The sequence below is a fragment of the Dipodomys ordii genome, unplaced genomic scaffold (genome assembly GCF_000151885.1).
Source record: "Dipodomys ordii isolate 6190 unplaced genomic scaffold, Dord_2.0 Scaffold12, whole genome shotgun sequence".
Lineage (NCBI taxonomy): Eukaryota > Metazoa > Chordata > Mammalia > Rodentia > Heteromyidae > Dipodomys > Dipodomys ordii.
Genome location: NW_012267228.1, coordinates 24,894,860 through 24,919,930, shown reverse-complemented (window position 1 = coordinate 24,919,930; position 25,071 = coordinate 24,894,860). Strand labels below are relative to the sequence as shown.

At 41.1% G+C, this 25,071-nt stretch overlaps 1 protein-coding gene across 1 annotated transcript in view; it reads right to left on the bottom strand.

Moving 5' to 3' along the window:
* The window catches only part of Nek10 (NIMA-related kinase 10), a 153,621-nt gene that overhangs the window by 55,241 nt on the left and 73,309 nt on the right, over window positions 1–25,071 (bottom strand). Inside the window, exons 24-26 of the mRNA XM_013010302.1 lie at window positions 16,691–16,820; window positions 15,016–15,086; window positions 7,610–7,823 (exon numbers count right to left, since the gene is read on the bottom strand). Of these exons, the coding sequence (XP_012865756.1) occupies window positions 7,610–7,823; window positions 15,016–15,086; window positions 16,691–16,820 (415 nt within the window). The remainder of the gene's footprint in view (window positions 1–7,609; window positions 7,824–15,015; window positions 15,087–16,690; window positions 16,821–25,071) is intronic.

Genomic DNA, 25,071 nt, shown 5'->3' with positions numbered 1-25,071 from the left:
ATATTTTTTTTCTTTTTTTTTGGTCGGTCATGGGGCTTGAACCCTGGGCCTGGGTGCTGTCCCTCAGCAATTCAGCTCAAGGCGCGCGCTCTACCACTTGAGCTACAGCGCCACTTCTGGTTTTCTGGTGGTTTATTGGAGATAGGAGTCTCACGGTCTCTCCTGCCCGGACTGGCTTTGAACCTCGATTCTCAGATCTCAGCCTCCTGAGTAGCTAGGATTACAGGTGTGAGCCTCCAGCGCCCGGCTTAACAACACCCTTTCTAAATTTGCTTTTTAGTCCTGCATGAGATATGCTGGTATATCTAGCAGTCCTGAACCTTTTTTCCTTCTTTTCCATCCAAAAGGGACTTTCATATCTAATGGCCAAACCACAGTCTTGTTTGCTTTTTCTGGAAGCTTCCTGCAGTATCCCCACATATTTCTTGAATGTGCTTGTCTGTCTTGTCTTCCCAAATAAGTGGCAGCTACTGGGACCATTGCTTATTATTTTTATAATCTTTCCAATATCAAGCATATTGTCTTGCATTTGGAAGATAAAAAAATCTTAACAAATCAAGTGCTTTGGTTATTAACTACAGACCACAAGATTTTTCCATTTTCCTTCCTTTGTGCTGTTCCCTGATAGACACAGCACCAGTATGGATAAGAAAAGAATTATCCAAACTCAATGAATTTATTCAACTAGTAAAAAGAAATCTTTTTTTTAGCATCTAGAGGCACGGATCAAGTGGTAGAATGCCTGCCTGGCAAAACCCTAGTATCACGAGAAAAAAAAATGAAATCATTCACCATTTAAAAGACTGGCCAAAAAAAAAAAAGAGTCAAACATAGTGGCGCATACCTGTAAGCCTAGCTATTGGGAAACAGAGATTGGGAGCATCTTTGTCTGGACAAAAATGTTAGAGAGGCACATCTCAATCAGAAAACTGGAGATGGTAGAACAAATCTGTAATCCCAGCTATTGCAGAGGTATATACAGGAATATCATGTTCTAAGGCTGACTTGGGGGAAAAATACAAGATTCTATCTGAAAAATAATAAAAGCAAAAAGGACTGGAGGTTTGCTCAAATAATAGAGCACCTGCAGAGCAGGGATGAGGTTCTGAGTTTAAACACTCGTGCTACCAAAGAAAAAGGAAGTGGTAACAACAGAGTTCCTGTGAAAGATCTTGAGGAGAAAGGTAACCCTGCCAATCCGCCTGTTGGATAACATTTCTGTTGCGTTTACCCTCAGTCTCTTCCTGGAATATCCAGCTTTTATACAGCTAATTAAACATCTTTACCTTATTTCATCCTGATTAATTCTTATCAGATCTCTCTTCACCTGATGACTTCTGGTTCTTAGTTTTATTTTGTGCTGGGGCTGGGGCTTGAACACAGGACTTTGAGATCTCCATCAGCTTTCCTATTTGAGAGTGGTACTCTACCACTTGAACCACACCTCCAGTTCCAGGGTTTTGTTGGTTAATTAGAGATCTGAGTCTCACTAACTTCTCTTCTGGCTTCCAACCACGATCCTCAGATCTCAGCCTCCTGAGTAGCTAGGATTACAAGTATGAGCCACTGGCACAGGCATAACTTCTTATGTCTAATGCCAAAAATAAAGAAACAGAAACAGTTAACATTCTTCAAAAGCAAAGTCCATTTTTACACTCATGGTAGAAAGCACAGCACACAACAAGTGGTCTTTCTTGGTGAAGACTCAGAGCAGTCTTTTGAGAATACTTATTTGTACCTGCCATTATGAAAATTGTCATAATTAAGACTTAAGCTAAACTATGACTTAATGACACAGTCTCCCATGAGATTTGCGCCTTTAACGTTTCTGTCAATTGTTTGCTTGCCTTCTAATCTGTAAAATTTTAGTAACTCCCCATGGAGCTCCTCATAAAGTTTCACTGAATCCACTTGGATGTCTTCCCCGGACAAGCATTAATCATTAAGCTGTGAACTGCATCACTGATGTTAACTGCTCTGGGGAGAACATTGCACTATATATTTCAAAAATAAAAACGCTGTTTCAGAAAAAGTGATGCATACCATTCCACTTCCGTGATTTTTCTGCCACCACTTGCATAACGGTAAGTTTTTAAAAAGTAATAACTGATGTGGGGATGGGAAGGGAAATCACGGAAATGGTGAGACAAACGACAAAGGGAACCAATGCAACCACAATAGTCACAAGACACTGTGTTGGAAATGAACTTCACAACTCGGGGGACAAGGAGTCGGGGCAGGGGGGGGCAAGCAGGAGAAAATGAGGGGGGGTAGCAATGTTCAACACAAATTGTACTCATTTCCTTACTTATGTAATTGTAACACCTCTGTATACCACCTTTACCAAAAAAAAAAAAAAAGTAGTAACTGGCCAGGCACCAGTGGCCCCTACCTGTAATCCTACCTACTCAGAAGCCTGAAATCTGAGGATCATGGTTTGAAGCCAGCCTGGGCAGGAAAGTTCATAAAACACATCTCCAGTCAGCCATCAGGAAGCCAGAAGTAGCACTGTGGCTCAAAGTGGTAGAGCATTAGCCTTGAGCATCAAAGCTCAGGGACAACACTCAAGCCCTGAGTACTGGTGGTCTGGCTCAGGTGATAGAGTGCCAGCTGAACAAGTAAGCCAACTGAGAGCTCGAGGCCTAATACTTTAACACACACACACACACACACACACACACACACACACACACACACATACATCATATGAAAAGGCAGGGAGTGTAAGAAGGTACATGAAAGTGGGAAGGACACACAATTAGCTCAAAATAGCCAATCCATTGTTGAAGTTTGGGGTGGGCACAGGAAGCCCACTTTGTTAGAAATTTTCCATAATGGAAGTTTTTTTTAAGCTGAGGAATAAAATTAAATGTACAAACTGATTTTTCTCCAGGTGCTTCACTAGAGATAAGAGGATTCTGGTGGTTGGGTTTTAGGCCAGCTCCGCCCCTGCGTCAGGCACGTGACTCTAATAGAAAATGACTCACATCCAGCTGGAAACTGGCTAAGGAGCTTTGTGGCACAGAGCTTAAGGCTCTGAATACATAAGAGATACAGAAACAGTTAAATCTCTTGCGTTTTCCTCTGCAAAGAATACCGTACTCGGAAAGGAACATGGCATACAAGGAAGGATTCTTCCTAAAGCTGCCTGGGTTTAAGGAATCAGGCAGTAAAATAGCACAGAAAGTGAGCTTGATGTAATGTAATGGTGCTCGTTGAAAGCTGTAACTCCCAAGTTCTGCGCTTTTCTATGTAAACCAAGGCCTTAGAAAACCATCACGGTGTGGGGGGAAAGGAGCCCTACGGCACCACCGATGGGAATGTAAACTAGTACAACCACTCTGGACAGCAATCTGGAATTTCCTCAAAAACGTAAACATAGACCTTCCCAATGACCCAGCCATACCACTCCTAGGCATCTACCCTGAGCACCATAAGCCACGATATGATAAGGACACCTGCACCTCCATGTTCATTGCTGCACTATTCACAATAGCCAAGTTATGGAAACAGCCCAGATGCCCCACAATAGATGAGTGGATCCCAAAACTGTGGTACCTATACACATGGAAGTTCACGATCCATTACAAAGAATAAAATTATGTCATTTGCAAGGAAATGGGTGGAACTAAAACAAATCATGTTAAGTGAGGTAAGGCAAACTCAGAGAGACAAACAACACATGTTCTCTCTGATATGCAAGAGTTAGATCTCAAATGCACTGAGACATGACATGTTATACAGGATTCTAGATACTCACATACAGTAAAAAAAAAAAAAGAGGATACTCTCAGGGGTGCAATGGCTAAGTGCCTTTTTGTATTTATATAAAACAATATACATACTGAAACAAACTCCAGGATATAGAAACAAAAGACATTTTTTTTAGTTTTTAATTTTTGATGATTCTATCTTCTTTACCTTCTATATGGTGTATTCACGTGTTTATCTTTGGAAGGGTAGAAGAGGGCACAGAACACAAGGGAAAAAGAGTGAAAAAAGAGTAATAGTGGAGTTCACTGGACATTGATGAAAAATGAACCATACAACTTGTGGTTGGAGACAGGAGAGAAAGACTGGGAGGGAATAAGGGAATAGATGACACTGTGCTTTTGAAGAAAATGTACTCATTGCCTGATTCATGTAATTGTGATCCCCTTGTTTACCACTTCTATACTAACAATAAAGTAAGTTAACTTTAAAAAAAAAAAGAAGAAGAAGAAAACCATCATGGATTGTTTTTGCACTTACATTAGGGCTCGGCATGTAAAGCAATGAAGACAAGTTTCCCTTTAAAGAAAACTCTAAATCTCCAGCTTCTGGATTTCAAGTATTCTCCAGACAGACCCACTGAATAGCAGTGCATCTCTCCTTTTTGGAAAGTTCATTGGACATTCTGGCATTCGAGAAATCAGAAATGTCTGATTTTTTTTTCTTTTTTATTAGCCTATATCAGCTAGCATATATGAGTGTGTATTAGCTGTACGAAAGGTTTTCACTGTGATATCTTCATAGATGCATACAGTGTGCCCTGATCAAGTTGAGTCCTTCTCCGACTCCTCATCCCTCCCTCTCCCCACTTCTTGAAACAATTTTCTGTTTTCCTATATGTGTATCCTGTTTTTGACCTCTACCATATTCACTCCCATACTGCCTCCATTTTCCCCTTCTCCCACTGGTACTCAACCCCACCCCCACCCTGACAACCTGTTTTACATTTCTGTCACTCATTTTTAAGGACTAGATTGCACATAAAAGAGATAGAATATGTGATACTTGTCTTTCCCTATCAGTTTACTTTCCTTAAAAAGTGATCCCTAGTTCCATCCATTTTCCTGCAAACAATATACTGGAAAAGAGCACCGTTAGAGGTATCACAATATCTGACTTCAAATTATACTGCAGAACCATAGTAACAGAAAAGGTAGGGTACTGACACAGGAAAGAGAGAGACATACAGATCAGTGAAATAGAAAAGCTTAGAAACAAACCCACACAGCTATAGCTATCTGATTTTTGACAAAGGTGTCAAAAAATTTATGTTAGAGAAAAGATATACTCCTCAACAACCAGTGTTGGGAAAATTAGATATATACATGAAGAAGACTGAAACCACTATTTATGCCCCCTTTATAAAAATCAATTACAAATGGATCAAAGATCTTAATGTAAGACCAGAAACTAGGAGAGTGCAAGAGGAAGGGACAGCAAAAAGTCTTGAAGATATAAGTTGATACAGGTAGTGCTTTTCTAAATGCAACTCCAATTGCTCAAAAAAGAACAAGAATTGAAAAAAATGATATTGCACCGAACTGAAAAGGTCTGTATAGCAAAGGAAACAATTACCAGAATGCAGAGGAAACCTACAGAATAAGAAAAATATACTTGCCAGTTACTAATCAAGATAAAAGATTACTATCCAGAAGATATAAAGAACTCCGAAAAGTAAAGACTGAAAGAAAAATCAGGCCAACTAGTAAATGAAAAAATTAATTTTGAAAATAGCTTTCAAAAGTAGTAATATGAATGGCTAATCAACACATGAAGAAATTGTCAGTATCTTTAGCCATAAAAAATGCAAATCAAGCCCAGCACTGGTGACTTACTCTGTAATCCTAGCTACTCAGGAGGCTGATATCTGAGGTTCGCAGTTCAAAGCCAACCCAAGCAGGAAAGTCCATGAGACTCTTAGCTCCACTAGAAAACTGGAAGTGGCATTGTGGCTCAAATGGTAGAGCACTCACCTTGAGCTGAAGAGCTGAGGGAAAGTGCCCAGACCCAGAGTTCAAGCCTCACAACCAACCAAAAAAAATGCAAATCAAAACATCAGTGAGATTCCATTGCACTGATGGAAAGGCTGCACGGCTACCATCAATGAACAACAAATGTTGGAAAGCATGTGGGGGGAAAGGAACCCCAATCTTCTACTGGTGGGAATGTAAATTAGTGCAGGCACTACAAAAATAAGTATGGATAGTCCTTTAAAAACTAAACATAAGGCTGGGAAGGCGGTTCAGTGGTAGAGTGCTTGCCTTGCATGCATGAGGCCCTGGGTTCGATTCCTCGGCACCACATAAGCAGAAAAAAACGAAAGTGGAGCTGTGGCTCAAGTGGTAGAGTGCTAGCCTTGAGCTGAAGAGCTGAGGGACAGCGCCCAGGCCCAGAGTTCTGGCCCCATGACTGAAGGAGAAAAAAAAAACTAAACATAAGCCAGGTGCTAATGTTTCACACTTATTTGAGAGATTGGAAGGATCAAGGTTCCAGACCAGCCCAAGAAAAAAAGGTCCAAGATATTCTATTTCAGTGGATGTGATGGCATGTGTCTATCTCCCAACCAAGACAAGAGACTTCAAATAGATGGGTCCAGACTCAGGAGTATGACCCAAATAGGAAGAGAAATCCTATATAAAAAATAACCAGCTAAAAAACCAGAGACGGAGTCATAGCTCAGTGATGAGTGTCTGCCTGACAGTGCGAAGCTTTGAGTTCAATTCCCAGTAGTGTCCCCCCCCTCAAAAAAAGTAGACTAAACATAAAACTACCATATAATCCTCTTATTCTTCTCCTGCTTCTATATCTAAAGGAATGTAGATTAAAATACAGTCAGAGAGATCTGCATACCCAGTACTATTTACAAGAAGCAGCCTCGGTGTCCATCAGTGAATTGATAAAGAAGTATGTGTATATACATACAAACGGATACACATCCATATACATGCACATGCACGTGCATGTACGTGTGCACGATGGAGTATGATTCAGACATAAAGAAGAATAAATTATACCAACTATTTACATAACTTTCCCGATTGTGCAAGGACCTTAGGATGCTGAGAAGGGATTTCATGAGCAGGTTTACTAACCACGCATGTGCTTTATACCATTCCCTTGAACGCCACCCTCCAATCAGAAGAAAGGAATAGTTAGTAGGCAGAAGAGCCGCTTGCTGGGTTGCGGCTGGGGCTGTCCTGCACAGGAGCAGAAGGTGGCTGGTGGTTGACAATTATCACAAAGGCAGAGTAACAAGAGCATCACCAGCACCCACACATGCCCATGTACACACACCAGGTGTAAGTACTGCTCTTTATCCATTTGTTTATATGCTGTAATTTAAACCTGAAGAATTGCCAAGAGAACTTTCTCACACTGCTGGCTTTACAATACACAATAAATTATGGATTCATTCTTTGGGAAAAAATCAAGTTATACTGAGTTGCTTTTATTTGTAGATATAAAAATGAATATGCCAATGACTCATGCCTTTAATCCTAGCTTATTCAAAAGGCTAATGTCTGGAGAATGGTGGTTCAAAGCAAACCCAAGCAGAGAGGTCCTGCAGCCTCCATTTCCAAAAAAAAAACAGGAAAAAAAGCCCAACTAGAGGTGTGGCTCAAGTGGTAGAGCACCAGCTGAGCAAACAAGCCAAGCAAGTAATTCAAACTCTGGTACCACAAAGGAAAAAAAAGGATGTAAATATGTAACTATATAATAGTAAACTACTTCAGGGTAGTGAATCTTTTTCCTAACTTCAGGTGAGCTTTTTATCAAACAACATGAAGAGCTTCAGCTGGCTTAGTAGAAGGCATGCTGGAGACAGATTTGCACCTACCTGAGACAGCAGAGCCAGCTCAGGATGGCAGGTGACGGCGTTCCTGTTGGCTTCCATAAAATATCTCTGTGTGCGCTTGCGCTCCCGCTCCAGTTTCTTCTCCAAGGCCAGCTGAGATGTAGACAAGTTGTCTAAGTACTTCATCATGACATCAGATATCATGGAACAGACTTCTACAATGTCAGGCCGGGCGTCCGCATCAGGAGTGAGGCACCTGGGAGAAAAGCAGCTCGTTGTAACACTGGCCAGTGCTGGGATGGGCTAGGGTGGGAGGGGTCGCTGCGAAATGCTGCTGTGGGTCCTCGTGGTAGGTCTATCAGCAGGAACCGGAGATAAGACAGCAAAGGAGCCAGAATCCTGCATAGACAGCTAGGATTGCAGGTGTGAGCCATTTGTGCCTGACAGTATCCCTCTTTAAAAGGCAAATATAACTGTTCACCATGATCTGAATACAAGATGGTTCACTGAATCCCATTGAATCCTGCAGATAAGAATGTAAAGTTTGCCGGGCGCTGGTGGCTCACGCCTGTAATCCTAGCTATTCAGGAGGCTGATATCTGAGGATCACGGTTCAAAGCCAGCCCGGGCAAGAAAGTCCATGAGACTCTTATCTCCAATAAACCACTAGAAAATGAGAAGTGGCACTGTGGCTCAAGCGGTAGAGCACTAGCCTTGAGCTGAAGAGCACAGGGACAGTGCCCAGGCCCAGAGTTCAAGCCCCACGACCGACATAAAAAAAAAAAAAGAATGTAAAGTTTCTGTATATATTTTTTGTTTCTGACAAGATATAGATTTTTAGGAAAATCAGATGACTGAAATTTTAGATGCATGGTTATCCATAATTTGTACATACAAGGAAATATAGAAAACCATGGCCTCTAGTTTGACTTTTCTTTACCAATAGAACTAATTTGACACATTGCATGCTAACATTTACAGTGACGTTGGAGGTAGAAAATAGCAATAAGTGCACTGAAGGTAGGAGCATTGCTTAGCCTGGCATATCTAGAAGCTTCTTCTGCTTGCAAAGCCCATTAGCAGATCATTGCATTATTTCTGGCATCTACTAGAGGACCTTGCTTGTGTTTAACTTCAAATTCTCTAGATTGGCTGAAATCATGTGTGCTTCTCATTAGAATTTAATTTGTTGGGATTTTGAGGAAAATACCTAATTTTCACATCTTATATATGATCTAGCAAGCAATCCATGCAGATTTCCCATGCACAGATGACTCCATTAGTCTATGATTGTTCTTTTATAACAGAAGTCAAAATAAGATTCCAAGTGGTAATTTGGAAATTTCTTACTGAATTTATTAAACATGAGTAGAATATACACAAGTTTAAGCCGGGCATTCAGCATTGTCATTTTATGCTCTATGTTTTTTGGGTTTTCTTTTTATTCAAAGGCAATGGACTTGCCTTTTGGTTAGCATGATCTCGTATTTAACGATCTTCATTCTATGCATTTATTATGTACAAAGTTAGGTAGGAGACTGCTACTAAAGTAATCTTTTTAAGTTGGACAGCATCACTTCTTTGCTCAAGATGAAGATCTTCTATAGTTTCTTATGGACAACTGGACAAAACTAAAATTCCTGGAATGCCATAGAAGGTTCTTGTTAAATTACTCCTCACCTCCTCTGCTCTCCTAACCCTAACAGCACAGTAATGCTCCTATCCGCACCTTCCTGAATAGCCCAGGACTCTCCTATGGTCCTCATTTGTTTTTTTGTCCATTTGGTTGATTTTTTCTTATAATATCCTGCCCTTTCCCTTTTGTTGTTGTTGTTGGTGGTGGTGGTGGTGGTGATAGTGGTGGCGATGGTGGTGGTGGTGCTTGAACTCACAGCCTGGGCACTGTCCCTGAGCTTCTTTCACTCAAGGCTAGTGCTCTACCACTTTGAGCCACAGCACCATTTCCAGTTTTCTGATGGTTAATTGGAGATAAGAGTTTCACAGCATTTCCTGCCTAGGCTGGCTTTGACATGTGATCCTCAGATTTCAGCCTCCCGAGTAGCTAGGATTACAGGCATGAGCCACAGTGTCCAGCCCTTTCCTTTTCTTATAATCTTTTATCCACTTGCCGAAACTCCATCTTCTAAGTCCCCACTAGAAAGATGTTTTAGACTATTCTCACACACACTTACTGTCCATGTCTTATATGTTCTCTGTTCACTGCTCTATTTAACTACCCAAAACTATTTTAACTACTACAATGTTTTTTGGGGGGGAGAGTCAGTACTAGGGTTTTGAACTCAGGACTTTGCACTTGCTAGGAAAATGCTCTACCACTTGTGTTGCTCTTCTAGCCCCTGTCTGTGTTGGTTATTTTTGAGGTGGTACCTGGCATCTTATGCCTTGAAGTTCTGGACTGCACTCCCCCTATGTGTGATTCCCCTTGACCCTGGAATGAGAGCTGCATGCCACCGTACTAGCCACTGGTTGAGATGGGGTCTCAACATTTTGTCTTTCTTTTCCTTTCTTTCTTTTCTTTCTTTTTGTGTTTTTTTTTTTTGGCTCAGGCTAAGATTACATGCTTGAACCCAGACTAACAACCAAAGAGTATGTCTATCCATAACAATAAAAACAAAAACAAAACTTGGCCACAGACTTTGAGCTTCACAGGAATGCCTTCTACCAAAAGCTGCAGTTTAGCCTCATTGCTCTAAATGACTACCCATTTGGGTATGCCAGAGAAACTCTTAAGAGGAACTGAAGCCATCATAATACACAAGAAATGCTGGTAGAACCTCTTAGCATGTAATGTGCATCATTGATTCTGTAGTCAAATAAGCATAAAATGTCATTCTAGAATAAATGTGACGCCTTGTCCCCATGCTGCTCTGCAAGAGCAAACAGAAGATATTAGAGGAAAAAAGTGGTTGTGAGAGTCATTTTATGTTTAATGAAACCAAAGGTTGAAGGTGGGGTAGAAATGTGAAAAGCCACTTGTCCTTAGAGCTCACTGCTGCTGTCAGCTCCAGTGCCAGACAGTTTATGTAACCACGTCCGGAGAGAAAAATCAGGCAATTGGAATAATTTGTGCATAAAACAAAACAGACAATACCATCTTAACACTGTACTGTAAAGTACACTGTTCCAGTATACTGAAAGATAAAAATAGCAATGCTGATACCAGGCAGAGAAACAAGCTATATTTATTTTCAACTCTTCAAGGATGCAAAATTTTTCGCAATTTAAAAGCTTGCTAAGAAAGCAGTGTTTCATTAACAAAATGTGCTTATATACCACATACACAGGGGAAAAAAAGTAAGGTTCTACACATTAGAAGTACAAACTGTGAGCTCTGCCTGACAAGAACATAGAAAGAGAAACAGAGGGGATTGATTGTAAAGTGGAAGAAAGAAGATATATGTGACTAGAAACAATAGGCAGTTTAAGAAGGATTGCAAGGGCTTGATGTAGTGATACATGCCTAAAATCTCTGCTTTTAGGAGGCTGGGGCAGAAAAGGCAGGAGTTTGAAGGCAGCCTGGGCACAGAACAAGATCCTATCAAAGAAACAGAGAGGGGGTGTGTGGCTGTCAAAGAAAGCAAGTGGGGAAGGAGGCAGGTAGGGAGAGAGAAAGAGGAAGGAAGGAAGGAAGGAAGGAAGGAAAGGGGGAGGGAGGGAGGGAGGGAAGGAAGGAAGGAAGGAGGGAAGGAAGGAAGGAAGGAGGGAGTCAACTTGTTCAAAAATAAGACATAAACACACAATGTCAAAGTGAGGGAAATATTCAAAAAACATGTTAGACCATCCACCACAGCGGAAGGAAGGAAGGAAGAAAGGAAGGAAGGAAGGAGATTATAATAAACTTTAACCCCTTTAGGTTGTCTTATATTTTGAAGACTATCAAATTACTAACTGCTCTCATTATTAAGAAGGCTTTTGTGCTTTTAATTTGTCACCGGTCTATATTTCTTAAACAAAAATATAAGACTATAAGAGTATGGAAAATAGCCGGGCGCTGGTGGCTCACACCTGTAATCCTAGCTACTCAGGAGGCTGAGATCTGAGGATCGAGGTTCAAAGCCAGCCCAGGCAGGAGAGACCGTGAGACTCCTATCTCCAATAAACCACCAGAAGACCGGAAGTGGCGCTGTAGCTCAAGTGGTAGAGCGCTCGCCTGGAGCTGAAGAGCTGAGGGACAGTGCAACAAGCCCAGAGTTCAAGGCCCACGACCGACAAAAAAAAAAAAAAAAGAGTATGGAAAATTTGAAATTGTTCCTTAAATTCTTTTGGAAGCTAATTTTTAAATACTAAAAATCCAAAACTAATGAAGTATGCAATTTCATGTAACTCATAGCTCATTTTGGTTTTGTGTCCAAATTTTCTGAAGAGAAAACTCAGTAATGCAAATCCAGACAAGAAATCTTGAATAACTTCAGATGAAAATAACATCTGTTCCAGAACGCACCCGGCAATCTTAATTTATGGCTAGCTATAAAATTCCATTGTCAGTTCTATCTCGTTATGAATGTACTCTTAAGTTGAAAGTACCTTCAAGAACATGCTGTCTGGAATGCCCCATGAGTGATTTTCTCCTCTGCACCATGGAGTGTGTGCCAGGCTGCCCACCCTCAACTCCTCCATAGAATAGACACAGCTTGACCTTAACCTTGCTGGTAACTTTCACCCTTTCCTTTCTCTTGACTTTTATTCTCTGAAGCTACAGCTGAATAAATTCCATTTTTCCATTTTTCTGGTGGTTTATTGGAGATAGGAGTCTCACAGTCTCTCCTGCCCGGGCTGGCTTTGAACCACGATCCTCAGATCTCAGCCTCCTGAGTAGCTAGGATTACAGGCGTGAGCCACCAAAGCCTGAATCCTCTTGGGATTATAGCCACAAAAGTGATGACACCTTCCAACACACAGTGGAAAGAATACTACGTCTGTCTACCCTCCACACTACCACACCACCAAAATGGACACCATGCCGTCAAAATGGCCACCAACACTCAGTGGATAGAGATTTCTCTTCTTTCTCCCACTCTTGTTCCCCATAGCACAGCCAGCATGAGTCTGCAGATCATCTTACTTAAGCTCTGAAGCCAGCCCACGAGATAGTTACTGCTGTTGCCCCCATATCACTGATGAAGAAATGGGTCTTTGGAAAGCTAAACTGAATGGGAGAAGAGGGAGTAGAGGCCAGTCAATTTCAGGATGCAGCAAGACTCTAAGCCTTTACATTGTAATGTTGCTATCAGATGCCTGCACTAGTCTATCAGCCCAGAGCAGAGCAGTGTGTGCACTGCCTGCTGAAGAACTGTCCAGAGGGAGTTATGGGGTCCCAAAATCAGAAACAAGTCTCTCTGCCGCCCCTCCCCCTTTTCCTGTTCTTTGTGGCACTCGGTACCTAAGAAAGGAGAAAGGAAATGAGCAAATACAGACTTGTCTCATGACATCTCTGAAGACTTCTTTCATTCTCAAGGTAGTTTCCCAAGAACAAATACCAAAGGACAGAAACAGATCGTGGAGATGAGCACTTTCTATTTTTCTTTTTCTTTTTTTGTAGTACTGGGATTTGAACTCAGGGCTTCAAGCTTGCTAGGAAGGCTCAGAGAGCCATGCCTCTAGCCCTTTAGCATTTTGTTCATTTTGCAGAGAGGGTCACAGCCTTAGATCATGACCCTCCCACCCTCCTCCTTCCACCCCCGCATAGCTGGGATCGCAGGCATGTACCATCATACCTATATCGTTTTGAGATAAGGTCTCACTAGCCATTTAGCCTGGGATGGCCCCAAACCATAATCATCTAGAGATGAGTAATTTAAATTCCCAGTTTGGATCCACCAGCAACAGAGCGTAGTTCAAGATGCATGGGGCTCAAATGGTGCAGAGAGCTTTCTGTTCCTTTCCAGCAATATTAATAACCACAGCTACCAATGGCTCACACATTTACCAAGCCCAGTGCAAAGTGGTTTGTTTAGGCCACTTTTTGTGTAACACTCCCCATTTCACTGGATGAGGACATAAAAACAGAGACGTAATTCCCTGTCTAGTACCTTCAGCCAGGCTAGACCTGGCTCCAGAGCCTGAGTCTGCTCACCAGACTAGATCAGTATTATACAGACAAGAAAAGTCCAAGAAAGAATTCTACAAACAGGCAAGGAGTAACCACTAGTACAAAACAGTGGGATGGGCAGAGAAAGGAAAGGGCAGAGGGGACAGGCAAAGCCGCGTGTGCCAGTGACAGGCCCTAGAGAGGAGGCAAGAGTAGAACAAATACCAAACCAAGGCTTAAGAGACTTGGGAATGGAGAAGAACACAATTCCCGTCGGGGGTGACATGAGGACTTCTACGATCTAAATTAATGGGGACCTGATTCAAGCCCAGTTAAGGGGACAGATAATGCTGGTCCCCTTATGTACCTAAGGCGTCTGTAACTAGTGGTCAGCCAGTATGGAGGAAGGGTCTGCCCTGTGCCAGGCCCTGAACCAAAGAGACTCATCATTTGTGATTGAGGTTACGTTCTGGTGGAGAGGGCACAGTCAACAAACAAGGAAGTGTACAGATATGTATATCAAGGTCAGAGGGTTCTATCCGTTGTATACAGTGGGCCAGGGAAGCACAGAACGAGGAAGAACATGAGGCTGCCAAGCATGGGCTCCCTGGCAAAGTCACAGTTCAGCAGAGAACCCAAGGGAGGGCTTGCATCATGCATGTATTTAGGAAAGAGAATTTCAGGGAAAAGAAGAACAAAGGGAAGGTAGAAGGCTAGCGAGCAGGCAATGGGAGAGAGTACAGAGGAGACTGGGTGAGGCATGAACAAGGAAGCCTGTGGGGCAAGAGTCTGGTCCGAACTTAGGGGAGTACAAGTGGACAGTGACCTTCATTAAGTTCCTGCTGCATTAATGAGTAGAGCTTCTGACTTTCTTTGAAAACTTACAATAAAACACAAAAGTAGCGATAAAGAGCTAGGGGCAGATCTCAGCGGTAGAGTACTTGCGTGGTGTATATAGGGTCCTGGGTTCAATTCCCCAGCACCCTAAGTAAGCAAAAACAAATACAAGAAAGAACAATCCTATCATGTAACATGGCCTTGTTTGGTTTCATGTATTTTTCCTTTTTCCCTATGTGTGCATATTTGTATGGGTTTTAAGAGAGTCACAGGAACACATCCTGTTTTACTTAGCTTCACATGGTTTTGATATGAAGCCTTCTGAATAATCTCACTAGTAGCTATGTAATACTTCTAGTGCATGCACGACTTCCTCTTGGACAACATAGTGGCAGCCTCCAAAAGACCACTGTGACGGATGACACACACAAGTCTTTCCAGGTCTGGATCATTCAGGGACCTGCCCCCTGCATGACTCCTTATACACAGGGAGTGACTACTGATAAGTGACTATTGGTATTTCTTCATGATCCCTACTTTGGAGAGGTGGGAGACGCATTACCTGCTGATGGTATCCCTCACTTTTTCAGAGTAGATGCCTTCTGGCACTGGTTCATACACAGCCTCCACTATCTGTAAGATAAACAGATTACAGTGATTGCAGTAAGGGGCCAGGTATGTCTGAATAGTAACATTTGGCTACAACATGAAATGGCTAATAAAACAAGACAACGCTATGCATAAGTTGTAATCAGAAATAAAAGCATCATGCTACACTGGAGGCACTACTCAGGTGGTAAATTATTAGCTATAGTGAGCAAGCTGAGAGAGGGCCCTGAGTTCAAGCCCCATTGCTAACACAAAAATCTAAGTAAAAATAAAAAATAAAGGAAATAACTGGGTGCCAGTAGCTCACTCCTATAATCCTAACTACTCAAGAGGCTGAGATCTGAGGATCCCTGTTTGAAGTCAGCCTGGGCAAGAAAGTCCTTGAGACTCATCTCCAATTAACTCCCCAAAAAACAGGATGTGAAACTATGACTCAAATGGTAGAGAACTATCTTTGAAAAAGAAAAGCTTAAAGACAGTGCCTAGACCTGAGTTCAAGCCCCAGGATAGGAACAAAAAATAAAAAGGGCTTGGCACTGGTGGCTCACACCTATAATCTTAGCTGCTTAGGAGGCTGGGATCTGAGGGTCGTGGTTCAAAGCCAGCACAGGCAGGAAAGTCCATGAGCCTCTTATCCCTAATAAACCACCAGAAAACCTGAAGTGGAGCTATGGTTCAAGTGGTAGCATGCTAGTCTTGAGCAGAGAAGCTTGAGGATACCACCCAGGCCCTGAGTTCAAGCCCCATCATGGACAAAAATAAAAATAAATAAAAAGGAAATAAAAGCCTCTCAACAAAATAAAACTAACACTAATTAAACTATCTGTGAAATAGAATTACATTCCCTAATGGAATTATAGTCTCTAAACTGAGTTAAAGTTGACCTAAGGTTCATGATTAAACAGTGCATAGGATAACATAATACTAGAGTATGGGCAGTCCAAAAATGCAATTAAAAATAAGAGACCAGGGCTGGAGGCATAGTAATAGAGTGCTTCAGCTTAAACCTCAGTAAACAAAAAAAGAACCAAAAAAAAAAGAAAGCAAGGATGAAAAAGGTAAAATTCGTTGCATGGTAGTGGCTTTATATCTGTAATCCTTGCTACTCAAGCTGGGATCTGAGAATTGTGGCTCAAAGCCAGCCCAGATATAAAACTCCTGGAAACTACAACTCTAATTAACTGGCAAAATGCCAAACTCGTTCAAGTAGTAGTGCACTAGCCACAAGAAAAAATGCTGAGCAAGAGCATAAGGTGCTGAGTTCAAAACTTGGTGCACACACACACTCCCACGAGACAAAAAGTAGGAAAGTATGGATTGTAACTCCATGGTAAAGTATTTTCTAGCATTGAGTGTAACAATGGTAAAATGTTTGCCTCACATTTATAATACCTTAGTTTGATACTCAGTAAGTTTTTTTTTAAAGTAAGAGGAGGGGAATCATTCGGTACATTTATTTTTATAATTTTTATTGTAAGCGAGTACAGGTATGGAAATATACCATAGTCTGTAATGTAAGTTTTTATATATATTATTAAAAATAAACTGGATCATGGAACTAATAAAACAGTATCTACTTTCAACTGCCAAGTGTATAAAAAAAATCACAAAGGCTCTGATAGTCTTACTTTCGTGGCTAATGAGAGCATGTTGGTGCTGCAGAAGGGAGGGCTCAAAGTTGCCATCTGATAAAGGATGCAGCCCGCAGCCCAGACATCTGCCTTCTCCCCATATGGCTCACTCTTCAATACTTCTGGGCTGGAAAAAATTAGATATATACATTACATATACATACATACATATATACATATATACATATATATATATATATATATACATACGGAGGTCAATAGGTATGGAGACACAGAAAGAAATTCAATTTTTAAGATATTGTTGGAGATATTTTTAAAGGCCTTTGAAACTCTTAATCCCCATGCTAAGCAACTATACTAAAAAGTATCTGAAATCTCTCAGCCTCAGGTGATCTGAGAAGGGCAACCATGCAATTTGGTATGAGCACTAAGGAATGTTTTAAAACAGACAGGCATTATCTGCTGGTCAGTGTCCAAGGGGATGTTTGCTCCAGAAAACAAGCACCCCCTCCACTCCACCCCCTCCATCCCCCCCCCCATGGCAGACCTGCCTGCCTGGGACCTTTGTGGGTCTTTCCACCCTGGCTGGAGCCCGTGTGGAACAGCGTTTGTCACTCATTCCTGCCCTAAGTTTTGACAACTTTCTTGTTTGAGTCAAATAACCAAGATTGGAGCTTTAGTCCTAACAAGTACTGAGTGCTTCAATTTCCTTTCTACAAGCTCTGGCCACTACCAGGGAAGACGAGATGCCAGATAGCTTCTACCCACAGTCTGGACCAGCACCTAGTGCAGATCCTCAAACTTGTCAGTCTGAGGATTGAGGCTTATTGTGGAATATCAAGGGGATGCTATGCTAATTAATCATGCAGCATCACTATCGAATATCAAGGGGATCCTATGCTAATTAATCATGCAGCATCACTATCGAAAGCTGATGGATGTGGCTACCTACTCATAGGTCATAGAGCAGGGAGAGGACCTTTGCTAAAAACTAATATGGGAAATGACAATATCTACCATGCTCATCTCTCCTGAAATGGTCACATAATCTAAATCACACAATCTAATAGCATGTAGCTGAAGTTAATCTAACAAATTGGGTTTGTCTAGTTTATTTTCTCACCTTTATATTTCCTCATTTATTTCACTAGATCCCAAAGTCCTCCCATCTCACAGACAATATGGCTTTGCAACTTCTCAGGGCCTTGAATGAATGCTTGGTCAATGAATGTGCCATCAGCAGAGGAGATGGAAGCAAAGACTCTTGGAGGCCTGCTCTCTTCCTGCTCTTGGCATCCCTGTCAACTCCTGCTATGTGATTACTCAAAGGCCCACCAGCTAGATGATGAGCAGCACTTGGCCCAATTACCTTCACTGGCCTCACCCAAGGCCAACCAACCAGGAGAGTGAGAGGCTATTGGCTACCACATGACCATACACCAACACTATGATCAGCAATTGCCACTGGAACCAGCCTGATTTTCTAGCATACAATGTGTAAGGAGGAAAAGTGGGTTGTTATATTAAGCCTCTGGGTTTTGAGGTGGTTTGTCAAAGCAAAATTAATTTTCATTAAAGTTAGCTTTCATCAGATTCTGAGTTTTCCATGAGCCTCTGATAGTCACTTCTCTGGGAGACAAGAATGAGAAATAAAAACACAAGTCACCAACTATGACACTACTTCTGAGATAAAACTTTATATATTGTCCTAAGTGAAAGCACTTCATACTTACTTCTGAAAGCAACAACTAACAGAAGTTGCAATTTCTACCAGACATAACAAATGTGTTATGATCCAAATTCCACCACCATTTCTCCTCAAATTCATAAAATCCCCAGTACTTCACAATGAAATCATGCTTAGAGCTCTTTGTTAGGGTCACCCTAATTCTATGTAACTGATACACCCATGAAAAGAAGAATCACTAGAATGTGCTTGTAGTCAGATAGCCATAGGAAGAGACAAACAAGAGGGTGATTAGCTGCCAGCTAAGGACAGAGGCCTTAGAGAAAGGAAGCCAGCCCTACTGCCAAGCATCCAGAACTTTCTGGTTTTGTCCCTTCCACTATAACTTGGCTCTTACATGTCCTTCAAGGGCCCATGTGTTAAAGGCTTGGTTCCCTGCAGGAGATAATCAGGATGTAGAGGAAACCTTAGGAGACAGAGCCCAGTGAGAGATGCGGACCTTTGAAGGGGATTATGGGAGCTGAGTCCCTTTCCTTTTCTTTTTCTTTTAGCCATAAAAATGAATAGTGTTATTTTCCCAATTTCTTCTACTATAATGGGTTGCACTGCCACAGACCCCAAGAAATGAAACCAGCTGATCTTGGACTAAAAACTCTAAAAAAATATGAGCCAAAATAATCGCTCCCCAAGTATTTATTATCTGAATAGTGAAAAGTTGATTAACACATACCCCACATCCTCAAGAAATCAGAGCAAAATGTTTGTTAACCAAACTTTGGTTATGTTTCCCTCCTTCACCCAGATTACTCAACTTTGGTCCACCCTCAATGTGAACGACCCTCTCACAACCTCTCCTGAAAACATGCTACCCTCCTCTCTCTGGAGGATCACAGCATCCTCCATCACCCACACATCCTATTCCCCAAGTTCTTTCTAGACCTGTTCACTTTTCCTCAGAAGGCACCTGATCTCTGGGATGGAAAACCTTAGGGTGGAATCTTCTCTCTATTACAATGGTCTTCCTCCTTTTCTCATAATAATGCTTCCATATAAAGTCTCTGCTTGCCAAAGCTGAATTTGGTTCAATATCCCCTTACATGCACAGTATCAGATCTGCCTGTAATTCTTGATGTATTACCGCCCTGCAAGCAACGCACAATTATTTATCGTTCTTTCCATGGAAGGTAAAATTATATTTGAGCTGGGTGCTAGTGGCTCACACCTGTAATCCCAGCTACTCAGGAAGCTGGAAAGCTTGTGAGACTTTATCTAGCCTTGAGCACAAACCCTCAGGAACAGTACTCAGGCCCTGAGTTCAAGCCCCAGGACCAGCATGCAAGCACATGTTCACACGCACACACATACACACAATTATATTTGACAGCTAGGCACTAATCACCATGAATGAGTAGAAGGCACTATCAGGATGGAAGCAGATTCATTAATTGAAGGATATATGAAGAAGAAATTAAACCTTGAAATAAATTGAAAAACTGTCATTGAAAATATCTCGTTGACAATATAATAATGTAGCATCTTGGAAGTGGTGTTTGGAGACCTCATAAAAGGAAATGTTCCCTTAAAACTGTTGGAAGATACCAATAAAAGAATCTTGAAGACTTTGGGACAGGGTGAGGGCTAAATGTTTGGAGACAAGTTTCTTTATTAAAGTTATTCACCCAGTAAATGTTGCTTCCCTTCAGAAAAGACAGAAGCAGGGTTTCCACTGAAACATATTACTTGTGAGTCAAATAAAAAGCACATTTCGTTCTCAGGTATTGGCTATCACCCCTCCATCTCCCCAGGCTGCATTTAAAAAAAGAGAGAGAAAGAGAGCTAACTTATCATTGTTAACTGAAAAGAAAAGAAAAACATAATTTTAAAGGACTATAGACAATCTTCCCAGGAACACAAGATCTGTTTGTGCATTTGACCAGGCAAAATTCCACCTGAATATAGGAGGGTAGACATTTGACTTGAGGTGATATAATTAAATGTATAAGCCAATAACTACCATTTATTTAGATGGAAAAGAAAACTAGGCAGCACTCAGGATGATTTGCACTAAACAATACAAGATGAATCAAATGTGTGGGTATATTCACATGTGTGTGTGCACCTGTGTGTGTAAATGTGTGCATTCCTGCAGCAATGTGGATGAACTATTAGAGGTGATGAACTCTCTATCAGAGGTGAATGAACTGTTGCCAGAAATGGCTCCAAAAACAATTACAACGGTAGAATAGGAGACAATGAGAATTGAGGAGGAAGAGGAGGAGGTGGAGGAGGAGGAGGAAGATGAGGAGGAGGAAGAGGAGGCCAGGAGGAGGAGGAGGAGGAGACCAGGAGGAAGAGGAGGAGGAGAAGGAGGAAAAATGGGAGTGCCAGTAGGGAATAAGAATCTGAGTAAAAAGTTTATGATACTTTATGTCAAAGAATAATCCAGATAAGGCAGTTCATACTTGTAACCTCAGCAATGATAGGAGGATCATAATCTAAGATGACCCTTATAAAAGCATGAGACCCTATCTGAAAAATAACTAAAGCAAAAGAACTAGAGTCATGGCTCAAGTGGTAGAGTGCTTGCCTACTAAGTGTAAGCCTTGAGTTCAAACTCTAGTACTGTTATAAAAAGAAATATCAATGTATTCCCTGGCAAAAGTGAGCCGTTAATAGGTCCAGATACTTGGCGAGAGGCGCAGGTCTTAGCATAAGCAGGTCTCAGCAGGACCATGAATGTGTAGCAATGCATCCATGGCCTTGAAGGCATGGATAAAATGTGGTCTGGTGGCATTAGAGCCACAGGAGGCTCCCTTGGTCAACGGTGTGGTTCTCCACTGTGGATGGGAAGGAACTGAGCTGGAACAGGCAGGGCTAGCATCCTTCCACCACAGGCTAACAAGAAAGTGAGAAGAGGAAACCCTGCCCGTAAGGTACATTTATTTAGATTATTTCACAGAGTGAACATGGAGATCACCCTGTTCACTATAAATTGACCTAACAAAAAATGGGGGGATATATTTATACCAACAAATTGAATATTTGAGACAAACAAAAACTTTATTCAGAGTTCATTGGGTACTCTACTTCATCTGGAAATCCTCATTACAATATTATTTGTCTTCTCTCCTTTATTAGATATTAATAAATACATAGATTATATATATATATGTATATGTCAGAGGTAAGGCTGAACTCGGGGCCTGGGAGCTATCCCTGAGCTTTTGTGCTCAAGGCTATAGTGCTCTACCACTTTGAGCCACAGCACCACTTCTGGTTTTCTGGTGGTTAATTGGAGATGAGAGTCTCAAGGGGCTGGCTTTGAACCATGATCCTCAGATGGGTAGCTAGAATTATAGGCATGAGCCATGGGCACCTGGCTTAATAAATATTTTAAGTCCAAAAAGATACACAAAAATTACACAAAATAGTATGTGTGGTTTTCTAAAACTGACTTTTAAAAATAGGCAGGATACTTCCGAAAACTTCTACAGAGCATTTGGGACAATTGACACATCCCACAGCGCTCCCAAGACCTCATGTCACAGCCACCAATCCGAATCACTTCTTCCATGCCACTATTACTGACTTTGGAAGCAGAAGGAAATGAAATGCTTTGTTTAGTTCCAAACTTATGTTCTATCAGGAATTAACTGCTATCAGGGTGGCCCAGGCCAACTCCATCCAAAGAGAGCAAGCCTATTTAGCAATGGCCCTGGCCTGTGTGCAGAGAACCTGGACAGACCATAGGACTGTAGAGAGCTAGCCAGCTATCTGCTGTGCTGTGCTTCTGTTTCTTTTCATGTACGACAGGGAAATAAGCTGCCAGTGTGTTGTAAGGATTGCAAAAGGTAAACATTTTAAAGACAGAAGGCATGGAGGGCTGGACACATAGCTCAAGTGGTAGAATGCCAGATATGGAAAACTGAGTGGATGAGAGGCCCTGAGTTCAAGCCCTGGTACCACCACAAAAAAATAACCATAAATCAATAAAAAGGGAGAAAAACAAAAGATAAAGGAGAACTGGATGATTTAATGAAAGTATCAAGCATATAGATAATGTGTGAAATGCCATAATGAAGGCTCTCGACGTACACCTTTACAACAATGAATGACAGAAAGATTAAACAGTCCCTTCTGGGAGAAAGGTACTAATGGGGAAGGAAAGGGGAAGGGAAAATGGAAGGAGTGAAACAAAGTTAATATGGTCAAAATACTTCGTGTGAGAAAATGGAGCAACGAAACCAGTTGAGATTGGAGAAGTGACAAGAAGGAGAAAGAGCAAAATGAGGGAGGGGATGAGTCCGATCAAGGCACATGGCATGCGTATTTGGACATGTCAAAACGAACCCTCTGATACAACTAACTGATGACAATATATGTGTGTATCATATACATATATATATGGTATAGGGTACTTTTACTTATATTTACTTGAATTTTTTTTACTCTTTTTCATTCCTTGGATGTTTGAAATGAGAAGACAAGTAAAAGACACACAGCAAAGGTGAAATAGAGACTGTATTTTGTTTGGTTTACCATATTCAGAAATAGTCATTTGGATGACACTAAAAGTTCAATGGTTTCAAATTCATACGGAGATATTTCTTTAAACTTTTTCCTCCTTTCTCAAGCTTGTGAAAAAAAAAATAGAAACTGATACGCTTTTTGAGAAAGTCATTGTCTGAGAAAGAACATAAACAGAAAGAGAAGAGTCCCTGCCTAAGAGGAAGATCTCCTGTAGTCAACAAAACACCAAGAATTCCAGACACACAACAAGAAGAAAAATAATAAAAGTGACTGGGAATGGCACTGAAAGGAAGAACTCATCTACTAAAAGGAAACACAAAAGAGCATTTGAGAAAAGCAGGGTTTCCAGCATGATGACAATCACTTGTGAGAAGTACAATTAAACATCAACATTTATAAACCTTAACGCACTCGGGCTAAACTACATACCGATAAAGGAAAATGATTGGAAACTAATAGACCACAAATACAAAATACAAGACAGCAGTGGGATTGATGCACCAGATGCATATACCAATTTATCACTGACATAAATGAGGGTATAAAATATTTAAATGGTTGGCTATATGTGGCGTTAAACAACTCCACACCACACGTGGAATACGAGCCCGGGGATTATACTTTCTAGAGGAAGTTACTATCAGGAACCCAGGTGCTTCTCACCCAGTCGCCACAAGCATGCTTGTAAGCTTGAATCTACATGGCTGGCCCAGGCTTCTACACTCAGAGGCCTCGGAGCTCAGGCCTCTCCAGGAGCTCAGTGAGACCTCACAGTGCGGGCACTGGCTGGGGCAGAACTCTCAGCTACTGACAAGTACTGACACACAGGGTATAAAAACACCACCCAAACCAAGCTCTGGTAATGCTAGCTACTCAGGAGACTGAGATCTAAAGAATTGAAGTTCAAAGCCATCTCCTCCAGAAAAGACCACATGACTCCACCTCCAAAATAACCAGCAAAAAGCCAGGCTAGAGGGGGGGTTCAAGTGGTAGAGCACCAGCCAAAGCAAGCAAGCAAGCTGAGTAAGCAGAGTCATCCTAATTATAACTTTTTAATTTTTTTTAATATAGGCAAGAAGAAAGTAATATCAACCTCAGGAGAGGTGGCTACATCTGGGAAAAACTGGAAATAGAAAAAAGGAGAAGTGAGCCTGTAGAGAAAACCATAAGTCTGTAAGACTTTTTCCTTTGGAAGTTTTAGTGATGTGCATTAATTATACAAAGTATTGGGCTTCGTTCTGGCATTTTTCATAAGAAATATAATGTACTTTGATCATACTCCATTATCGCCCTATTCCCCTTCTATGCCCACTGCATCCTCTTCCTTCCTCCTGTCTTTGGATAGGCCCTTCTATTTTCCTGCCATCTCTTTTTTCTTTTGGAAAAATAAAGTTTAAATAAGTATAATAAAGCAGAATTATTGAAAACCTAGTGTGTATAAATATGCATTTGTTATATTTATCCAAGACTCCATAACACAAGGAATGAAATATGTTGAAAGAGTGATCAGTTCTTGTTGGTGAGATTCTTATGGGATTTCAATATTTTCTTGATATACTCATGCATTATTCAACTTCTTCCACCCCACATGGATTTCTTTTATAATGATAATACACAATAAATGTGTATTTCCATAAGGTATTGCTGCCACTAACTTTACTCAATCAAGAGGCTATGAAAATGTATTTTTATTATACTGTAAGGTACACAATTTATTCAGTATTTTTATACCAAATTTTCACTTTGGTATGAAAAAAAAATCTCCACTGTCTGTTTAATAGTTTAGTGCTGAGCAATGTTATTTTATCTTCAAATGCAAGCCAAAATTTGAAAAGCTGAAATTTACACATTTCCAAGTTATAACAGCTAGTCAGGAACTGAAATCCAAATAATTACAGCTTTACTAGCTATTCCTGTCAATTTAGGGCCTTTTGAAAACATGACCTTAAATAACCCAAGTTTGTTTGAATGTGTTCATTCAAGCTATTACTTTGAATTACTCTGAGCAAAGCTTTATTTAATGATTAACAGATTTTGTTAGAGCCAAAACATCAAACTCAATAGTTTCCAAAGGTTTTTTTAAACACTTCATTTTGTATTAAAATAAATGCAGAAACTCACTATGAAGAAGAAACCGAACAGAGCCCCTTTGGTTAAGGAAAGAGCTGCTCCCGGGCCTTTCCCCACCCTCCTCCTGGCT